Source organism: Cryptomeria japonica, chromosome 1, assembly GCF_030272615.1.
Source record: "Cryptomeria japonica chromosome 1, Sugi_1.0, whole genome shotgun sequence".
Taxonomy (NCBI): Eukaryota; Viridiplantae; Streptophyta; class Pinopsida; order Cupressales; family Cupressaceae; genus Cryptomeria; species Cryptomeria japonica.
The window spans coordinates 613,174,991-613,196,702 of NC_081405.1; the positions used below are offsets into that span (position 1 = coordinate 613,174,991).

Genomic DNA, 21,712 nt, shown 5'->3' on the forward strand with positions numbered 1-21,712 from the left:
AAATAACCCATCAAAAGATTATAATCAAATGTATGATACAAATATATTTTGTACATCAAATATACGTTGATCAGCACACAAGTTTATTGTACTGCTAATGCACCTAATTTTAAATATTATTTTTTATAAATTACATTTGTAAATCAGATACTGTCTTTTACTTTACCATTGTTCCTCCTTACAATGCAGGTGCTAGTAAGGTAATTGTTTCCTTCCATATATAATTGTCCAAAACTATCTAAACATTTTAGTTCCTGTTAAAGGTCATTATCTTTGGATGGTTTACCGTTATATTCACAAAAGGAAAAAAACTTTCTAGTAAGCTGGCTTTTAAGAAGAATTTAAGTTCTTCGATCATACGTTTACGTTCACCTTGTGATGGATGCCTAAGTGATGCAAATTTCATATGCCCTGTTTTCAAGACAATAGGAATGGTTAAGCATAGTCTATGACTAACTGCTTTAGCTAATAAGCTAATTTATTTGTCTGAATTTATTGACAGTGGAAAAGTTTCAAGGTATTTTGTTTCTCTATTATCAGCAGGCTATTTTGTAGCCCTCCTGGAAGTTAAAAGTTCTATCTTTTTTTGGGGGGGTCGGTAAAAGGCCAAAAAATGACGTCCACGAGTTTGGCAGTCTTAAGATATCATGAGTATTTTTTCTGATGTCCACTTTTTTATTATGAATCTTGAGCAAACAAACCAAATGTTTTTTCAAATCTTGTCTCCTCAAATAGCTCATTGTGAAGTTCCTTGAATTTTGATTGAATTGATTACACTCCACACTTAAGACGGTTGCACCTGTTCATTAAATACCCGGATTCAAAACCTGACCATGAAGGAGTCTCTCCAAGCTGGCACCACAGGTGTATGTTACTGCAGTGATTGCACCCAGGATAGATGCAGTCACACCGGATCTGGGGTTTGCTTCAACCACAAACAAGAGCGGGGGACACCGTTATGTAAAGCCCATTCCCTTCCATGAACCCTAGAAGTCCAATACTGTCACCTCTGTGTACCTGGCAAAAAGGGTTTGCCATATCCAACTGGTTATTGGAGAGCTGTGGTTAGTAGTAGATTGGCAGGAATTTACCATTGCTGGCCCAGGTTGGAGTCTGGGGCTCTGCCTGGAAGCTGATCCCGAAATAACATCAGATGCTGGTGTAACAGAACTTCGAGCTAAGAAAAGGGTTTCCCTTAACCATCTACGATTCCCCATACTCAATCTTTAAAAAGTCCTAAGGAAATTCACGTAGTTGCAAACAACAAATATGGTGATTCTGTATCATTATAAAAACGAATGCATATTTTCTAAGCCCACGGAAGTCCCTGTTAAATTATTATTAAAAATAAAAACCATATGTAAATAAAGACGAGAAACATTTTTGAGAAAGGCTTCCACGACAAACCACTTTAGAGTCGATGTTCAAAAAAGTTAGAAGAAAGACTGAAATTGATCTCTCATTAAAAGAAAACAGTATTTTCTGATTGTATACCTCTATAAAACTAGATTAAAAATGAATAAGTTTCACTTTTTTCAGTTAGTGTATGTAGTCTTTTGTATTGAGAATTTGAAATCAGTAGAGAAACACTGTGCATATAATTTCTGGTTAAAACCCTTTTCAATTTTTCAAATTGTCTATTGAACTTGAGTTACTTATAAAAATGAACCTACACAAGATCAAGAAAAATTGTTAGCCGAGGCTTTTGAGTGCATTATTTCCCTCACTTCATTCACAATGCGAGGAAACTCATAGAAAATAGAGCTTTTTGTCTCTAAATCATCCCTACTATTCTTGCCAGGTAAGTTGTTACAAGTGAAACCACCAATGATAAGATCAAAACCTCCTACAGTGTCTACTAAGTGCTCCAGTACTTCTGTATTCAAATCTTGGACATCTTCCTTCTGAATCAAACTACCTGTCTGTTGGGTTTTTGTCCACCAGCTATTAAGGACAAGCCTGTTCTTTTCACATATTTCCACAGATACAACACAACTTAAATGTATCCCAAGTCTATGCAAAGCAACCTCTGCTCCACCAATACCAGAAAACAGAGAAAGAACTTTAATGCCATCAGGATATAATGCTTTCAAAACAGATAAGTGGTATGCAACTGTATCTATTTGGAATGCATTACCCAAACAGTGCAAGCGATCAGTCGCACAAGAAGTTCCACGAGTGTGATCTTTTTCAAATCCTAATATAATCTCTATCTCGTCAACCTCTAGAGGAGCCACCTGACCTGGCCCCACCCAAACCAAGTTCCATTCTTCGCACTTTTCAAGTATGTATTTTTGTTGACCATCTTGCAGTTTCCCTCGTGAATTTTCAATTATAGTACAGAGTTCTTCACGAATGACACTACCACATCGTCTAGAGTCTATGCAATTCAATTTTTTTCTCTGATCCCATGTAGGCCAATAGTCCTTTGTCTGAGGAAGTGCTTCCTGAATAGTCATGGGGGGGAGAGGTAATGCTTGAAATCGCCCTTCTATTGGGAGATTGTGTACATAACCTCTTGGTCTTCTCGAAGCTGAAAAGTACTTCGAATCCACCACCTCTGGTTCCACACCATAGAAATTTTCGGATATTGTCTTCCAAATATCCTTTGATGCAAAAGCATCATTTTCATAATAGAAAAACGGCGGCCCTTGCATGAACACATTGATTTCCTCCAAGCGCTGCCCAATAGGTTTCCCAGGAACTCCAAAACCAGTTAGTCCCTCCGGACATAAATTAGAGACCACATCACCCTTTAACACTTTCCTCTGCTTTTCTCCAATTGCTCTCTTCTGGGCCGCTGATGAGCTTGTTTCCATGTCATTCAAGATAACGCCTGCTTGCTTTCTTTTACGAAATTTACTTCCACACGACTCTTCAGCTTGCGTCTTCTGCTTCTGCACAGATATAAATTATAATTTAGGCTCAGATGATTAAATAAAATAAGCATATGTAAAGAAAAGATTTAGTCATTAGATGTTACATATTATTTGACGGAAAGATCCTAGATCCATTTCTTGGAGAAAGGAAACATCATTGATAATCTTTTTTTCAAATAAGAATCACAATCAAATAAATTAAAAATGTTTTTTGTAATTTTTAAAAGTAGAACTCATGCAATGCTTTCTGCATTATGAATGAACGGAGACAATAAAAATTAAATTAATTTAGTGAAAAAGGAAAAAGTTATGTTACACCAAGTCTCAGGACAGGGATGACAGGGTGGGGGGCATGTTTCCAGGATAAATATTTTGGCAGACAGTTTTAGCAGGCGGCTGTTAGAAAAAGTGGGAGGGATAATTTTTAAAAATTGAAAAATTTTCAAATATTTATAATAAAGGCCATTCATCTATACATTATAGAATCTTACTACGTAACATTAGTCAATACACAAATTAACAAAATTTCATTGCTTTCATGTTCAATGTGTATATATATTCATTTATATATTTACTACTTTCTATAATTATGTAACTTCCAGATTTACCAAGATTTATTCAGTCTCCATGTTGATTTTGAGTCCTTACAGAGAGGGTAGCAGCTGCAACGTAGAAAACAACCATGTGGCTGTCTTCATAACATGCAATTAACAGTAAAGAAGAAACATTTAACATAAGTCAAAAAACTGCTATAAAACTATTATCACAGAATGAACAAGAAACCCATTGAAATCATTCGCAAAGGTTGACATTTGTTTTTCTCTCATATTCAGATATATTCTGCTTTCCAATAATCAGAAAGTTGCTGTATGTTCCATTTTCTACATTCATGTATTATGTATATCTTCTACCTTGAAATGCAACTGCATCAATAATTTTCGTATGGAAAGGTTAAAAGTAAAACACATGCTCTGGTAGCAGCTCCACTAGTGCTTTGAAGGTGACCTACTATCTGTTTTATTGATCTTGTTTGCTTGCCACCAACTTAGCAGTTACTTGCTCTTTATTATGGCAAATAAAATACGGGTGGTTTTGCTTGAATTTTCTTTAACAGGTCCTCAAGAGTATAAACTGCAGAATCAGGTTGTCTATAAAGAAATCAGAATTGAGTATACTAATTTTTTTTTCTTAAATTATGTTTTTTAGAGTGCTGGGCTGTATGGGACAGCTGGTCATCCCCTGGCATTTCTAGTTTTCATATCCCGTACTGGGGATGTTTCCTATTTTTTTCTAAGCCTAGTGAATGGTGGGAGGAACTTCCCTACCCTATCCATGCATCCCTGAAACGTTTCTGGTGGGGGATGGGGTCAAAAAACATAGGGGACACATTCCCAGGGTAACTGGGGAAAAAGTCAAGAAAGAGATCAAAAAGTTGCAATAAGGAATCTAATCTAGAGAATAAGAGCAATGCCCCCAACCACTACAATGGATAGGGGTCAACGCAGAGATGGTATTCTCAAAGCAATCCAGGCATATCAAATTGTGATATTTTTTATCTGAAAAATGGGATTTGTACAACTCAATCTAAGAATCCCTTTATGTCACCACTGTGCCTAGCACATAGGTATGCTCAATTCTTAAAAACGATCACAACTCCTGATTATAGACCTTTTCTATTCAGGTCAGCCATCAAACAATCTTGTATAACTTGCATATAAAAAAAGCCGCCTGATAAGTAAAAAATTAAGCATCCAGTCAAAATATCAACAATACTGATACACCATAGTTATAGCCAAGCAATTTGTAGCTGCAGAGATAATCTAGTGAAGAACTCTTCAAGATAATTTAGAAAATTCAAAATTTTGCATTTGGAAGAGGAACCAAACTTCTCTATACTTTGGAAACAAGCAAACCATCATTCCTCAAATACAATTCATCCTAATTTGGTTCAATAAAAGTAAATTAGACAATTTATGTTGAATTTTGTTGCATAGCTGCTTTATTTCATAATAACAGATATTATTCCATCAATAATCTCTGATTGACTTGTAGTTTAAACAAGTATTTCTACTGGAATTGAAGGGCAAAGAGATAAATAGATGGGCATGTCTTCCCATGCATATCTTAGATCTCAATTCAACACTACTTAATGTTTCCATATATTTTGTTTTTTATTCCCAGTTCCCTAGAAGGTTCAAAAACTCTTAATAATCTCTTCCTTGCCAACTAGGAGATCACTCAAATGACCTGTCGATGAGAGGAAAGTCTGGAAAAGTTTTGAAACTGAGTATCACACATAGATGGTCAGTCCTGTGCCAGGTGCAATTGGCTAGAGACCAGCTGCCAAGCTTGTATTTTTTAAAGCACACATGAGCTGCTTATCTTGAATAAACTTACTCCAAGAGACTAAGATTGTAGGAGCCTCTAATAACTACAAAATGAGAGACCATTTTAATTCTACACAAGAGGTTTCCAAAGTGCTTCCCCTTTTATCATTCCCTGCTAGGGACATGTGTTCTTATGTTAGTAATATTAAATCCTACTTTTATCTTTGGCCAAGGTACATAAATAAGAAATTCCGAGCATAAATCTTTGTCCCCTCAATGTTTTCTAATTTCTTCCATAAGAATCCTCAAAGAAAAAATTCGAACTTGATAGATGCTACCATGGAGGGGGATTGGAGGTGGAAAAATCTTGGTATAGCATTTATTACATATTTAGCCACCACCATCAATTTTATTGCGAGGGAAAGGTCCTCTATCAGACCTTGAAAGACCTAAGATAGAACAACATAGAGGTCAATGGTGAGGCTGCATATGCATGACTCTATCAGTATGTACCTCGCAAAGCTCATAGTCTTGTTGATTAATTGTACTTAATTTTTAGTTGATATGAATGGTGTACACTGGATCATTGTCTTGGTTTCTTATGATCTATTTTAACCCAGGATTAATTACACTCAATGATAATCCTGTATATGTATTTACATAAATCAGCAGAGATGCCTCCTGTTTATGATATTTTCTGTTCCTGCGGAGAGAGTAAGTGAGACAAAATTAAACATATTATTTAGAGTATAGCACTTTCTAGTTCATTGTGTAATCGAATGACTGACTTTGCAGCAAAATAATGCCCAAGTTGCAAAAGGAGTATCTGCAGGGACAAGGTTTCTGAGACAATAACAAATGGCTTAAGGAAAACCCTGCTGTGGAAGTTGGAGATTATATGATAATGTATCTTTGGAAATGATGGTGAAAGCAAAATACTAAAGGAAGAATTATCTTCTGCAACTTAAAACTAGTTCAGCGAGAAAGTTATAGCTTTGGCAACTATCCAATATTCAGGTGCAAGTTTGACATTTTTAACCGTCATATTACATTACAGAACATGAAATGTATCCCTGATAGGAAACAAAATATTTTAACATCTAAGATAATACTGACACATCTTGGTCATTTGAGTATTGCAAAATAGAAGCAAGAGTGCATTATTTTATAAGGGCATAATCTATTCATCTAAATGTCCCACTAATATTTAAATAAATGAGCTTCTTTTAATTGAAACTGGCATGGAAATAAACATTTAATTTCATGTTAAATACTATGCTATTATTAAAAAAGAATGTATTTAATTCTGTTAGCATCTAGAACTGACATTTGTGATCGTGAATGCAATTGAACATTGGAAGTTAAAACTCTTGCATCGATGTTGTCCAATAAGCTTCAAGTAAAAACAACATCAAAGGCAATGGCATCCTTAACAATATATCAATTTTGAAAGGTATATTCCCAGCTATATTCTGTTCCTTGTCATGCCCGCATGCATATAAGAAACCTAGCTTATGTATTGAATACTTATCAATAACACTATCCACTAGAAACATATATCAGATATAATCCTTTCATGACAATCTATAGATAATTAATTGTGCATTCATGATATTATTTAATTATTCTTTTTGTGAGCATGCATGCCAGAAAGCTATCTGTACACACCTTAACCTGATGGTTTGCAACAACTGCATCTTTCGCATATTTGTTGCTTTCTTTCCCACATAAATGAGCGTCTATGAAGTCAACCAATTCATCTATAGGAGTATCAATCCCTGCAACCAAAAAGGTAATAAATTTTTGACTCAATATCACGTATACACGCAAAACCACCATTAAAAACAGATTGAAGAAACCTGTGACTCGAACAAAAATGTCCTCCCCAGACCCAAAAATTGAAACAAAATACAAGAAACTTCTGAGAGGGAAAGGAATAGTAACATTAGATTAAACTAAAATAAGGACAAGATATGTATTCTCAAATGCACAAATGGAAATTGAGTGATCACTACATTAGGGTCAAACTGTAAAATTTTAGGGAAAACGTCTTTTTTCAATTACAGTAAACTAGTTGATAAACATAAATCACTCCATCGCTCACCACTTAAGCTATTATGCCTATTTTAAAATTTTGCCAATATGAAACCTATAATAACATCTGGTTTCTGACTGATATTCCATAAATGAGGATTTTTTGGTACAGATTTAACAGATCTGGCCTCTCATAACTGAAAAATCAAGTATGATTGTATGAGAGATACATTTATTGACTTTACCTTCTTAAGTTCACTCTTTCTAATGCCATTACCCATTTAGCATATAGAAGGCATCTGCAAATATCTGCATTCTAACTAGTCTAAATGTCATGCCCCTCGCCATAAGAGAAGGTGATAGAAATAGAACACAGAAAACACCCTAGCAAACCGCAGCTTTAAAAAAATAAACCTAGGTTATTAAGGGATGTAGGGGCCGACCCAAAATAAAGTAATAAATATTGCCAATGATTATTTCAGGCAGGCCAACTAGATTAAGGGTAGTGATCTCTCAAAGGGAGCCGAATGGGATTTATCATTACCTTGATCGGCATTTATTAAGGGCAGTGGGTGTTAATGAAAAAGCAGCAGGTAGCGGGTGCATAAGAAGAGGGGCATCTCTTCATTATCAAGGGATGTGACCCTCTCACTTGAGGATTATAAAAGAGAAGAAGCCTCATTTGAAAGGGGCATCGATTGATCAAGAAAATAAGCAAAGAAAAGAATTAAAGATCAGAATTGAGTAAGAACAGAATATAAATAAATTATTGTAGCAGATTAGATCAAAGATAAATCTATGAATATAATGGAATTATAGGAATATTTTATGTCCACGCTATAGTAATATTGGCATCAATTAATGATCTTTGTAAGTATCTAAATGTTCCTATATATTATAGGTTGTAAGGGATTTGTTTAATAATCTATTTTGAATTTAGAGAAATGGATTGCACATAGGAAGGACGGCCAGCCTTCAGAGTTCACAAGAACCAAGTACGCCACCCTGAGATAAATGCTATGCTCGCAGGCCAAGGGGCTTAATGTGCCCTTGGGCTTGAAATCCCATCAAGTACGCTATCCTCGGATGGAATGGACAGCTAACTTTCCATACCCGTGGTCCAAGAGGTGGAATGGAAGACCGGCCTTCCATGCTCTTGGGCTTGAACAAGGTGACTTGAGGGATGGAAGGGTGGACCGCCTTCCATGCTCTCACAGTACATGAGCAACCAACCTTGAGACAGTGATTTTCAAACATTTCAACTAATTCCTAATTTCCTAATGAGGTTATGAAAGATTCCACTCAAATTTTCCCAAAATTATATGCACAGATATCAAATGACAAATATAGGAAAACTTAAGATTTATTGGCGGATTTATTCATTGGTCAGAACCTCATGAAATACATCAGAACAGAATGTGCAGAAATAGTTAATAATTTTCTATTCAACACAAGCATCTTGAATAACACTTCTGGAATGTAAACTCACAGAGGAGATATATATATATATATATATTATTGACAGTATGATTAAATAACAGTCTGTTCTATCAGACAACCTGAAATTATATGGGGCCAAAACAAATAATATTCAAGACTTATGTCATACTTGGATACTTGTGACCTGTAGTTGATTGAAATTGATTCCAGCAAACTGTAATCCTCAGATTGCTCCAGGTCAGGTAACCATTTGCTGATGCTGGTTGGTGTGCCTGGCGCCTAGTTGGATGACAATATTGGTGCCTTGGAGTGGTGTCAACTCCCTGCCAAACTTCTTCACCTACGACTGTCGTGAATAACTAGTGGGAATGGTTATGGACTGCTATCTCCTTTCTGTAGTTGTACCGCTACCCTCGCACCTACTGTCTTTGGCTATTGTTTTCAGAATAAACTCCCATGCCTTGTCCAAGGGAGCTACCTGTATATGTATCAATTTCCCACTCAAGTCAGCTCCAGGAAAACAAAACCACCTTTGACATGTTAGGGTAGGTACGCCCAGTTGGCCATGCAAATTATTTATTATTTAACATTTATTACTAATTTTATTTACTATTTATTTGCTAATTTACCCTAGTCAGCCCTTTCAGTTATTTAATTAAAATATTGGTGCTGGCCAACCAGGGACATTAGTCCTCCCATCCCAAGTTGCTTGTCCTCGAGCAATTCATACTTCTATACCAAATCAACTGCCCTAAAACAAATACCAGGTTCCCATATCATCCTCAGAGTCACTGTTCCGCCACTCCATTGCGCTGCTCTGAGAGAAATATCTCCCCTCCAAACTCAATCAACGATCTTATCACTTGTGGAGCAAGGAAATTTGAATGTTTCCTGGCCCACCTCTATGTAATTGATATTTAGAATAACGGGGGTTTCCAAATAAACCTGCAACTCCACTTTATTTCCCTCGATCTCAAACAACCCAATCTCTACAACATCACGACTAGTAGTATTGCGTGGACCAATCATTCACCTATACTGTGAATCATCATAATAAAGTGCAATTATATCCATACCTAAAGTTTGGGTTGGTGTTGCTTGAACATTACTATGTTCTACCATTGAGTAGTACTCCCATTCAACATCTTGAGATTCTGATATTTCTTTCTTCTCTACTATCATCACTTCTTTCTTGTCATCCTCTTGTGTTTCTGAATTCTTCACCATCTCAAGTTCCACCTTTGATGGTTTTAATTGTTCTTCCTCTTCATGAATAGTGGGTTGAGGCATGGTCTCTTGTAATGAAGCACAATAGTCTTCTATTGTCCCCATCAAATTCACAAAAAAAGGGAAAGACATTTTCTCTTGCATATCTTCAATCTTTTCGATAAGATCAATGTATATCTTACAACAAGAAATTACATCACCTATGTTGACAGGATCTTTCTCACTCTTGATTTACCATTTCCTTTGTGAACTCTTCCTTATTAGTTCTTCATATTTTGAAAAGGAAAGGCCTGGCTTCATTCTTTTCAACTGGTACATGTATTTTTCATACCTTTCAACAGTCTCTGCAACCTCAGATTTACGGTAATTTACCATTGTTGTCTCTTCTCCACCCTTGCCATAAAGATTCATTCCAAAATATCTCTTAAGGCGTGCCATGACCATTTTCCTCTTCAATCTGATTCACAGGCTAGCAGGATCAGGATTCCATCCCTAATACCTATTGTGACCTAATCACACATCACCCCATTCCAAATGAGGACCCCTACTGTTTAGGTCCTCTTGGTCTTGTGGTTTTAGTTCTTTGGGTCTTTTCGCAGCAGTCCCTTCAGTCTCCCCGGTCTGCAAGTCGTTTGAGCGAATTTGGCAAAGTCTGGAGCTTGTTTTGCCTATTTTAGGGTTTTGCCCTTCAGACTTAGGTTGTCGAGGAATTCCACCCTCCAAGCCAGATTCCTGCACACATGGAAAATAGCGCTTTAGAAAGGGATGGGCACCAAAACTAGGTTGTGGAGGAATTTTCCTCCATGACACATCCTCCATAGCATGCAAATTGCGCCAAGGTAAGGATAATGAGCACTAAACCCAAGGCAGGAGGGAAAAGTCAATAAAAGTCAAAAGCCTAGACATAGTATGAATTGTGCCCAAGTTGGAATCATGGCACCAAATTGAGGGGAGATTATTTGAAATTGTTGCGATAAGCTAATGAAGTGATAATCTGTGATAAATTGTTCTCTGATGGTGTACACTTGTGTTATTTCTTAGCTTGCATGGTTTCACTTTCCTCACTTAGAGTAGATTTATTTTAAGCATTTAGATGAACGGGATTGATGATATTGTTTATAGTGAAATCATACATTTTGCAAATAGATGATTTTTATTTGCAGTGTAAGGTTAGTCTAATCCATTTTATGTGAAATTTAACTTCGATCATCGGATGAGCATTGTTCTTTGATGGTGTTCATTGGTGTTACGAAAATCTCTTGCACAACTTTGAAGATTGCACCACCTTTGTATAGTTGTACGAAGTTGGTGAAACAAAGTGTGATTGATTTCACTTAAGCAATCATTGTCCCCTATGTTCTTAGATTTAGAGTAGCTTTTCTTAAACCCTTCCTCATTTACATTCAATATTTTCAAATTGAAAAGTCCTAAAAAAAGAGCCTTTCATAGCCAAATCATTCGAGAACATCCTTGAAAATTCAAAATTGCAAAATCTTCTCAAGTGTGCGTAAGTCCCCTTGGATTACCAGCATTTCACATCAAGCAAGCTGAGTTCACTTCCATTGAATAATCGAAACCTTGGAGTCAATTGTTTTAACTTATCGCAATCTTAGCATACAATTGAACTTTGATCAAGGGAGGATAAAGTGACCATTGGAAATCTTTATTCTTTGTTGGTGTGTGTAGTCACAAAATGCACGTCAATAAAATTGGCACTAGAAAGAGGGCTTGCTGAAGAACTTTCACTAAAGAAGAAACCAACTGTTCAAGGAGAAATATTCATATGAACCAAGATGGTGTTGTCGCCTAGAGGATCACCACCCATCCTGCAACCTAGTTTGGGATTCAATGATCATCAAGAAGATATTATCTCAGGACTAGTCTATCTTGCTTGGAAATTGAGTACAGGTGTACCTCAGTATACGGAAGTTTGCCTCGTGTTGCGAGAAGAACGAGCGAAAGCCATAGAGATTGGAGTGGCAATTGAAAGAGAGCTCCTTAACCAAAGATTTCCACTCGCTCCACTTTCTCCGCGTCGTTAGTAAGTTGAGAAGCTGAATTTGAAGATACACGCTATATCACATTAACTCTTTCTCACTAGAAAGACATCAAAGGATTCTGAGGTCCACTCTAGGAGCAAAAAAATTGCAAGAGTTGAAGTTTGCTCCTAAGTCAAAACATGGGAAGAAAGAAGCTTCAACAAGCCAAGATTCACTGAGTGTGGAAGATTTAACTCATTTGTTTCAGACTCCACCACCTCAGCAACCAGTGCAAGGAGCAGCTCGTGTAAGTAATCAGCAAAGACCTATTCAGATACCAACACCAGCGGTTGTTCAACAACCAGTTCAAACAATGGCTGCTTGGCGTCCAGCAAATGCTTCTCCTCTCAGGGAATTCACTGCCTATCATGATATGCCTAAGATCCCGAAACAATCTATTCCAAATTGCATGTCAATGATATTAATCACACTGCTGATGAGCATATCAAGATGTTTGAGGATACTCTCTAGAATAGAGATATCCATCATGAGGATGTCACTTGTAGATTATTTCCATACTCATTAGGCGAAAAAGCATTCTATTGGTATATCAATCTGCCTGTAGATTCAATTACAACATTGCAACAAATGAAAGACACATTCTTGGGAAAGTACAAATTGCCTATTTCTCCAGCAGAGATATACCAATAGTTCATTGAGGTAATAAGGCAAGAACGGGAACCAATTAGTGCCTTCAACAATAGATTTCAAAGGGCTTATTCAAGGCTGCATACGTCATACAACATGAATGATGAAGCAGCCAAACAAATCTATTATGCAGCCTCGGATTGTTTTACTTCCATGTTCGTTCAGCAGGACAATCCAAATACTTTGAAGGCTGCCTATCATGAGGCTCTCAAGATTGATCTCCGTTAGCCAACAACTGCTGCAGGGACACTTGCTTACTTAGGACAAATTGGCACAACCAATTATGTCCCGCTCCTGCGAATCAATTGGTGCCACATCCACAAGCTCCGATGTCACAAGTGCTGCCACCACAACCAGTTTATCTGCAGAATACAACATCTTCATCCAAGTGTCAAGAAGAAAAAGATGAAATGAAAGAGCTGATCGAACAAGTGTAAGTTGTCAACTGAGGTGACTTACCTTAGGAATCAGAACAACCAGATGCAGAATATGCAAAGGAATTATCAGGCACATCAAGGTGCCAATAGAGGATATCAAAGTAATCATCCAATTACCAAGAAAACCATCAAGAACACAATTCTGGACATCAAGATAATAATCATGGTTTTCGAAGATATAATAATCAAGGATTCCACAATAGAACGTGGAATACAACACCAAACAACGAAGGAGTGCCTTCACCGCTAGATAATCCACAACCCTCAGACAACCGACCAGTAGACAAATTTTTCCTTGCAAAAGTTGCCTTGTCACATTGGTGCAGACTCCACAATACTGATCAGCACTCTGAGCTACAATGTCGTGAATTCCAAGTAGCTGCTGATATCTTTAGAAGGGAGATGAAGAATTTTGAAGTCCCTGAGAATCCTCCAACGACGGGATATGAGTTAGTCCTAACACCAAGATATGATCAAGCTTTAATCATATAGAGGATTTCAGATTTCCACCTGAGTTCAAAGACTACATGCCACCACAAGGTAATCAAATATTCTCGCCCGAATCAACAAATGGCCCTGTGGAGGCGCCAGGATATCAAGATCCATCAATCTCACCAAATGAACCTCTAGAAAGGGATGGATATGTTTTTCCTCCATTCTACAACGTCCTAGTGGAAGGAACAAGTGAGGTTCAAGTGTTTCAGCAGTCATCTGGAAATGACAATCCAAAGTCTTATCAAAGGAATTATTGGAATCATGATCCGTTGACTACATCAATTCCTTCGAATAATTTTTCAACTCCTCTGAATCCTGGAAACAACAATCCAAAGGCTTGTCAAAGGAATTATCAGAATCAGAATCCATTGACTACACCAATTCCTCCGAATTTCAATTCCTCTAAATCCCAATGCAAGCAATGTTCCAAGTCTTCCAAGACATTCGCCGAAGTATAGACAACAAGCTGTCCCGTAGAGCGAAAGAGGACAATAATCTGTTCAGCAAGCAGAGCGGAGACAGCAAGAGAATCCTCCTAGAGAGGAACTCAAAAGGTTAAGCTCCTATGTGCTAGAAGAGTTCAAGAAGATAAAGGTGAGCTTACCTTTGTTTGAGTTGATGAGAATTCCGGAGATCTGGGATACCTTACTAGGGAACCTGAATGATGCTCACATGACAAGAAGTATTCCTAAAAGCATGTTGAACATTCAGAGGAATGCACCTAATAACTCCTAGCCTAATCAAGCACATAATACAAATGTGGTTCAGGGCACATCACAAGTGACTTATAACGCATTTGATGCTCTGCAGCAGCCCCAAAGCTTCATAGGAATGGTGTAGAGTTAGCCTGATGCTCCGAAGAGTCAGAATGCCAAGGCAAGTGAACACGCGCCACAAAGTGATCCTGCAACATAAAAGAAAGAGACAATTAAGAATGCCAGTGAACCTATGGGGCAAGCTTCTACCAATGTTGTTTAAGCACAAGCTGGAAACCATGAAGCTCAACAAGAAACAAGAAGTCAAGAGGTCAACAATACCCGTGACCTAAGAAGAAAGCCAACAATCTTCTACCAAGAAAGGGATGAACCTGCTCCTTTCTTGGTTTCAATCAAAATCTTTGGTAAACTCTTACATAACTGCTTAATAGATTTTGGTGCTTCGAGTAATGTGATGCCTTTAGCTGTATGCAGAAGGTTGGGATTGATGCCTATTCAGACTAACAAGAAGGTCAAACAACTAGACAAGACAAAAGTACCAGTTGATGGAGAGTTGAATAATATTCACATGTAGTTAGCCCCCGACCCAAGAGTCCAGAGTTGCATTGATATTTCAGTTGTTGACAACATGCTCTTGAGCAGAGACTGGTCAAGAAAGTTAAATGGATACATATCTACTAACTTCTCCCACATGCGGTTGCCCTAGAAAGGAGTCTCGAACCAAATAAAGATTGAAAGCACGCCAAGGCTACGATTGATGATCACTGAGTATGGTGAGGACAATGAAGTATTGTTTCTGGAAACAGACTTAAGTACATATAGGCCCAAGGTAGAAGAAGTCCTAATGTTGCATGGCTCAACAAATGGAGAACAAAAAGAAGAGACACTTGACTCCACCAAAATACTTATTGAAGATGATCCAGAGAAGCAACCAGGTGGAACTGAGGATATGTTTGAAAGTTTTAGAGACTTCGTCTTGAAAAGTGTTAGGCAAGAAAATGAGTTGGGTAAAGGCACCTGTGTCCGAGACTTGTTATTACCCAACTGGTGCAGAATTCACGTCTTTCACCCTGAATTCACTTGTGGAATGTGCAAGATTTTCTATTGAGCAAATATACTAAATGGTGCCACAAGCCCCAGCAATGGAGAATACTGCAAAAACTAGTAATGCTCGGAATCATTTTGAAGAGGTGTGCCAGAACCTGAAAATGGAAAAGTGGAGATTTCTCAAGAAGGAAAGAAGAAAGAGGCTGCTCAGCCATCTGAAGCTCAAGCAACTGATCAAGTCTGGACACTAAGGTTTGATGGATCAAAATCAAAGAGTGGAAATGGAGCTAGTATTGAACTCAGAGTTCTGTGACTCGCCATGACTCGCCAAAACTCGGCGAGTCACGGGCCGAGTCACCCTTAGCGAGTCCTGGGTGGCTCGGACCTGGACTCGCCGAGTTTTGGCCGAGTCATGGTGAGTCACGTGACTTGGTGACTCGGCTCGGACCCGGCGAGTCCCAATCCATGACTCGGCCGGCAGAAAAGAGCATAATTTTAATTATATGTTATTCAATTTGTTATTAATTATTAAATGAGGCTGATTTTTTTTTCCTTTTTCTCATCTCAAATAGGTGGTGGCAGATGTTTGGTCCTAAAACACCAAATCTTCAATGGGTAGTGTTGACGTGTATTTTGTACACAATCATACACAGAATAAAATACCCAAAGGCATCTTATCCTCTCTTGAATAAAGTCGCTAACTGCTGAAGATATCGCAAGAAGGATCAGTTAGGATGACTCCAATGTCCTTTTTAGTAGGGTCTCTACGTGTGGATAAGCACCAGTGGTCGTTGTGATTGCTGTGTCATCAAGGGGCCTTACGTCGCCGAAGATTTTTCCTAAACTAAACAAACTTTCAAAAAATGCCAAAAGAGGAGGGTTTGCGAGAGGTCTAATCTAATCTAACCCTAAGAATGACTTAATGTGGACAAGGCTTGGTGAGATTCTACCAACTTCAATATTGCCATAAATTAACAACTCAATTGAAATTGATGCGATCTTCTAAGGTAATAAATGATTTTCAATACATCAAAGATCAAGGACACTATCACGAAGGTACATATCCAAGATACAACAATGATTGAAGGTTTAAGCGATTCAAATATCTCCAGCCGACCACGCAAGGCGTTCCTACAATCAGCAAGAAGCTAGTGGTTTGGAAAGCGAATCCTACCAAATATCAAGTCCAACACTTTGTCCTTCGAATTAACACACTACTTTGATTGAGAGTGATTCAAGAAAAATGAACAACCATGAAGATAACCAAGAGAATTGCAACAAAACACCATAACTTCAATATTTCATTGATCTCAAAGCCATCATGTACAACAATTGTTTGAATTCCTTTCTCAAAGCTCAATCTTGCTATAAAAGTAAATTGCTTCTAAACTCTCTTATTTCTCCTTAATCTCTAATTTTTCTAGTTCTAGTTTCTAATTATTACAAAATGAAAAGAAATGAGGGTATATATAGCATCCTCAATTACAATGAACGGTCCAGATCGAAAGAAGATCAATGGCCAAGATTATGACACCTAAACCCTAATTAGGGTTTTATTACAAAAGTTCCCCTTTTATTTCACAACATTAAATGCATAGCCAATTATTAAATTTGGCACGAAAATCTAGGAGACATCAACCAATGACAATTAAGGTGCCATGTCATCTATAACAATCTCTCATCTAGAATCTTATTCCCTTTCCAATGCTCCTTTTTAGCATATGCAATGAATCTAGACACGATTCCTTCGATCTCAGCAATTGGAATCTCGGGAAGATTCTTCATTCTCTCTTCCAAGTGGATGACTTGATCAAATGCCTGGAGAAGAGCAGCGTCCCAACCAGGTTCAAGTTCCTTAGTCTTCTCAATCAAGAGCATGGTAGCAAACATCCAGTCCCGTTGCTCATCTGTGATAACATTAGCATCCTTGCAAAAGATGATTTTGACTTTATCCTCCAATTCCTGCAAATCCACATTTGTCTCAACTTCGATCCTCCTGCCAAGAATGGTACGCAATACCTCAAATACTCTGTCCTGGATTGGGTGGATAACCTCCTCAACATGATTGCACCTAGAACTGATGTCCTCGAAGAGAACTTCCTTCATCTGGAGTAAGGTTGACCACTGAAGCAAACTATGAGGTCCTCCATCCATTATCTTTTCCTGTGCCAGGACCTTCCTTGATGTTTGTCTGATTACTTGCAAGACAGGAATGATAACATCCTTAGTATGAGCAAAAGCGGCTACCGTTATCATCAAATTGTGGATAATCTCAAGAACCTGAATAGCTCGGTGAATGGTCTGCATCATCCTTGTTGCAAATTCCATGGCGACTGTATGAGATTTGTCAATCCATGAGCTCATAAGCTGGACTAAACTCCTGACTCTCTCTGCCTCACCAATTGATTGAAGGGGAAGTGCCTGTACGGGTGATCTTGTTGGATCCTGACGTCCCAAAGGTTGATTGAGATGGCTGAAGTATGTTCTCCATGCACCGACCTCTCTCTCAAGCTTTCTATTTTTCTCCATTTCTTCCCGAAGCTTATCTTTCAATGCCTCAAATGAATCGGTGGCATCATCTAGTGTCTGCTCGGCTGTGAGTGGACCAAGCTCAAATGTCTCTACATCATATTCTTCTGCAAGGATCTCACCTTCATACTTGTCCACGGCCGGTGTAGCTATCTGCAATATTCTGGATCCAATCTCATCTCTAATCATCTTGGACATCTTGGTAGCTTTTCTCTTCTCTGTCACTTCCTGGGAATGTCCAACAAGGCTCTCCAAATCAATCACATTGTCCTCATCCTCGATTACAATCACCTTCGTTAATCTTTCCTTTAACCAATCTGGGATGGCAGATCTTGTCTCTTTAACCTGCATCTCCTTAAGCAATTCTTCTTTTCTGGGAGGAGATGTCACTTCGTTATCTTCCCTATCTTCATGCAACTCATTATCTTGGAGAGATCCACCTGGTGACCTTCGAGGTGCCTGTCCTTCTTTATCATTTTGTACCATTGATTCTATGGATTCCTCTATCTCAGGTGTCTTCTTCTCCTGTCGAGAAGATGTGTCGGATGAACGATCTCGGTTGGCCTCTTGCTTCTTCTTGGAGGATTCCCTTTTCTCAGGTCTTTCTTTCCTCTTCGAGCCTCTAGGATGGAGATTGCCTTCACTTGCGCTTCGAAGGTTGCCTTCACTTGTATTTCTGGGATTAGGATTACCTTCGCTTACACTTGCCCCACCTTCAACTGGTCTCTCCTCCAAGGTGAAAGTCATAGCTATGCCCTGCTCTCTCAACTTTTGATGCTGCACATCAACCCATCTGCGAGTACAAGACAAGACTGGAGCCATCAAGGCATCTAGATCCACAACCTCGGGCTCATTCCAATCTAACCTCACTGTTTTGCTATCTCGATCATAGGATGATTGGAGATGTCTGCCACTGTCCTGAGCTTGGTCGGCCACTCTGTAAATCTTGCATTTCCTCAACTGAATTTCCTAATATGATAGGTACAGGAACTCCATTTCCATGTCTGTGTCTGAACGCCTTCGCATAAGCTGCCAACTGTCTAGTTACTTCAAGTAACACTATTCTGTCTGTCGGATATCTCGGCAACATGTATGGAGGTGAAGGACATCCATGAACTCTGATATAAGTAAATTTCGGAAATTGGATAAACCAAGCACCGTACCTCTTTACTAGTTCTTGTGCATCCTGTGATAGCCTATGGTGAATCCCACCTTGCAACATCCTGGTGATGTTCATCATGAAGGTATCATTAACTAACTTGTAGTTACTTCCTGGTGGATGATGCAAGTGGACATAGGAATCACAAACTCTGACCTCACCGGGTCCTCTTCCAATCACTCCTCTGTGAGGTAGTCCTGCGTACTCAAAGCTTCTGATTAAGGCATATATGACATATGAACTCATGTGGAAGGACTTGGTAGCTTTTCATCTCCTCAACTGTACGTCCAAGCAATGGCTAATCATTCTAGCCCAATGAATTGTTCCTTTTCCCTGAACTATCACTTGGATGAAGTAGAACATCCACTTCTCGAAATAGAAGGCTTGAGGGGCTCCTGTGACTCGGTTGAGCATTGTTATCAAATCTCTGTACTCCTCCTAGAAATCGATCCTGTGTGGTGTGTTCGGGATCTTGCTCAGGCGAGGACGACTCTTAAGTAACCAGTTCTTGTTGATGATGCTTAGGCAAGCATCTGGATCATCTTCGTACATGGACTTGGCTCCTTCTAAGCTTTTATAAATCATATCTTTATGTTCTGGTAAGTGAAGAGCTTCACTTATAGCCTCCTCTGAAAGATAAGCAAAAGTGTTCCCTTCCTTGGACACGATCGTTCTGGACTGAGGATCGTAATGGCGAGCACACTCGATCATCAACTCATGGCACTGGACTGTTGGAGGGAAGCCGGCCGCCTTAATGAAGCCACTTTCAATTATCCTCCTGGCGACAGATGATGGCTTGCCAATATAAGGGACCTCTCGAAACTTCTTCGTACTGAAGTTGCCCAAGTTGGTATCTCCAATGTTGCTCCACTTAGACACGATCTTGGTCTCCAGTTCTTCGGTCTTTTGATCTTCTTTCATAAGAGCTGGACGACTGGTGGATGCTCCCGCCTTCGGGGTCGCCATTGTAACACCTACACAACATTTCACAATAAGTAACTAGATTTTGCAAGGTATAACTATAGATTAGAGATTAAATTTAGGAAACTTCATGATAAGTCTTTGAGTTATCATTTCCTAAAAACGATTAAGATACTTGAAATTCAAAATTTAAGGATATGACGATCAAAATTCAAAATTCAAGACAAGGAATCACATCGCCATACCTTACTTGAGAGCTAACTCTAAAAATGCAAAATAAAGAAATTCGCCTAGGCAAAAATCAATGTTTGGAAGATTTCAACGTAATCTCTCTCAAACGAACGTCCTCCTTAGCAACTCCGCCACCTTTGGGGGGTCTTCAATGTCTTGATGGCAAGTTCGCTCAACTCCAACCAAACTTCGCACTCCTTTTGATGATGTTCGCACCTTGTATTCTTGATGAAATTCGCACTCCTCTCTAATGATAATTTCGCACTTCCTTGTCTTCTCCAAATCGCATGCAAAAGAATGTTCGAATGATGATTTGAAAATGAAATAATTTACCTCCCCTTTATAGGCACTCACCCTTTCAATTACCTCCAGGCCGACTTTATAAAATAAGGTAATTAAAAACAAATTTTAAATAAAATTAAGGGCCGACTTTATAAAATAAAGCAAATAAAACCCAAGCGCCCCAATTTTTATTTAAAATAATAATTAATTCATTTAATGCCTTCGTTTTTAATTAATTCGATTTTTTAAAGGCAAAAAATAATTAATTAAATGTTCATGCACAATTTTAAATGCCAATTTTAATTAAATATTTCAATTTTCATTGATCTTAGCATTTAATATAATTTAAAAAATGTCATTAGCACCAAAATTTGGGAGATGAAAAATACAAACCATATCGCTCTGGTCCCTGGGAGAGGGACAGGAGCGAACTTCATTTTGCTCTTGATTTTCACGTCCTTTTGCGTTTAAAACTACCTTCTCCACGTGGAAACTGGCATCTTCGTTGGGTACCTCGAGCTTGATCGACTCAACTTTGTGGATAAATGCCTCTTAAGGTCAATATCGCCCTGGTCCCTTGGTGAGGGACAGGAGCGAACTTTGTGTTTCTCCTTGATCCTTGTTTCTTCGATCACCAATCTTCATCACTAGGCAAGTAACAACGTTATCCCTTCATAGCACGCATAATTTACTTGTCTTTTACAAGGCACATTTGATGTTTGAATGATTTTCGCCCTGGTCCCTTGGTGAGGGACAGGAGCGATCTTTGTGTTCTAGCCAAAACTCGTCATCTCTTTACCTTAACTTCTCGTTCATGACCTTTTAAACAATGTATTCGATCTTGTGTACCCTTGCTTGACATGATCTTTTGGGACGAATGATTGATTTAATTAATATCGCTCTGGTCCTTGACTGAAGGACAGGAGCGATTTTGTCTCCTTGCTCAAGTTGATCACTTTTTGACGTTTGATTTCTCGCATATCACCTTCTCAAGAACACTTTTGCCCTTGTGCAACCTTGTACGTCCTTGCCTTGACGTGATTTTTGAAAGAACTGGCTAGTGTAGTGAATATCGCCCTGGTCCTTGCCTGAAGGACAAGAGCGATCCTTGTTGTCTTGGGCTCATCCTTGTTCCTATCAACTCTTAATTGCCTTCACAATGTAAAACAATGTCTTTTGGTCCTTTGTGAACGTATGAAATGTGATTAACATTCGAAACTTGAACCCCCATAGAGATTTCGCTCTGGTCCCTGACTGAGGGACAGGAGCGAATTTGGGCATATCGTGTAAATCCTTCATCA

General features: G+C 38.5%; 1 protein-coding gene across 2 annotated transcripts in view; it reads right to left on the reverse strand.

Annotated features, from left to right (window-relative positions):
- Nucleotides 1-1,576: 1,576 nt before the first annotated feature.
- LOC131049414 (DNA (cytosine-5)-methyltransferase DRM2) overlaps nucleotides 1,577-21,712 on the reverse strand; it is a 101,902-nt gene continuing 81,766 nt past the window's right edge. For both annotated transcript variants that reach the window (XM_057983468.2, XM_057983469.2), the window contains exons 7-8: nucleotides 6,875-6,984; nucleotides 1,577-2,897 (exon numbers count right to left, since the gene is read on the reverse strand). In XM_057983468.2, coding sequence (XP_057839451.2) covers nucleotides 1,680-2,897; nucleotides 6,875-6,984 — 1,328 coding nt within the window. In that variant the 3' untranslated portion in view covers nucleotides 1,577-1,679. The remainder of the gene's footprint in view (nucleotides 2,898-6,874; nucleotides 6,985-21,712) is intronic.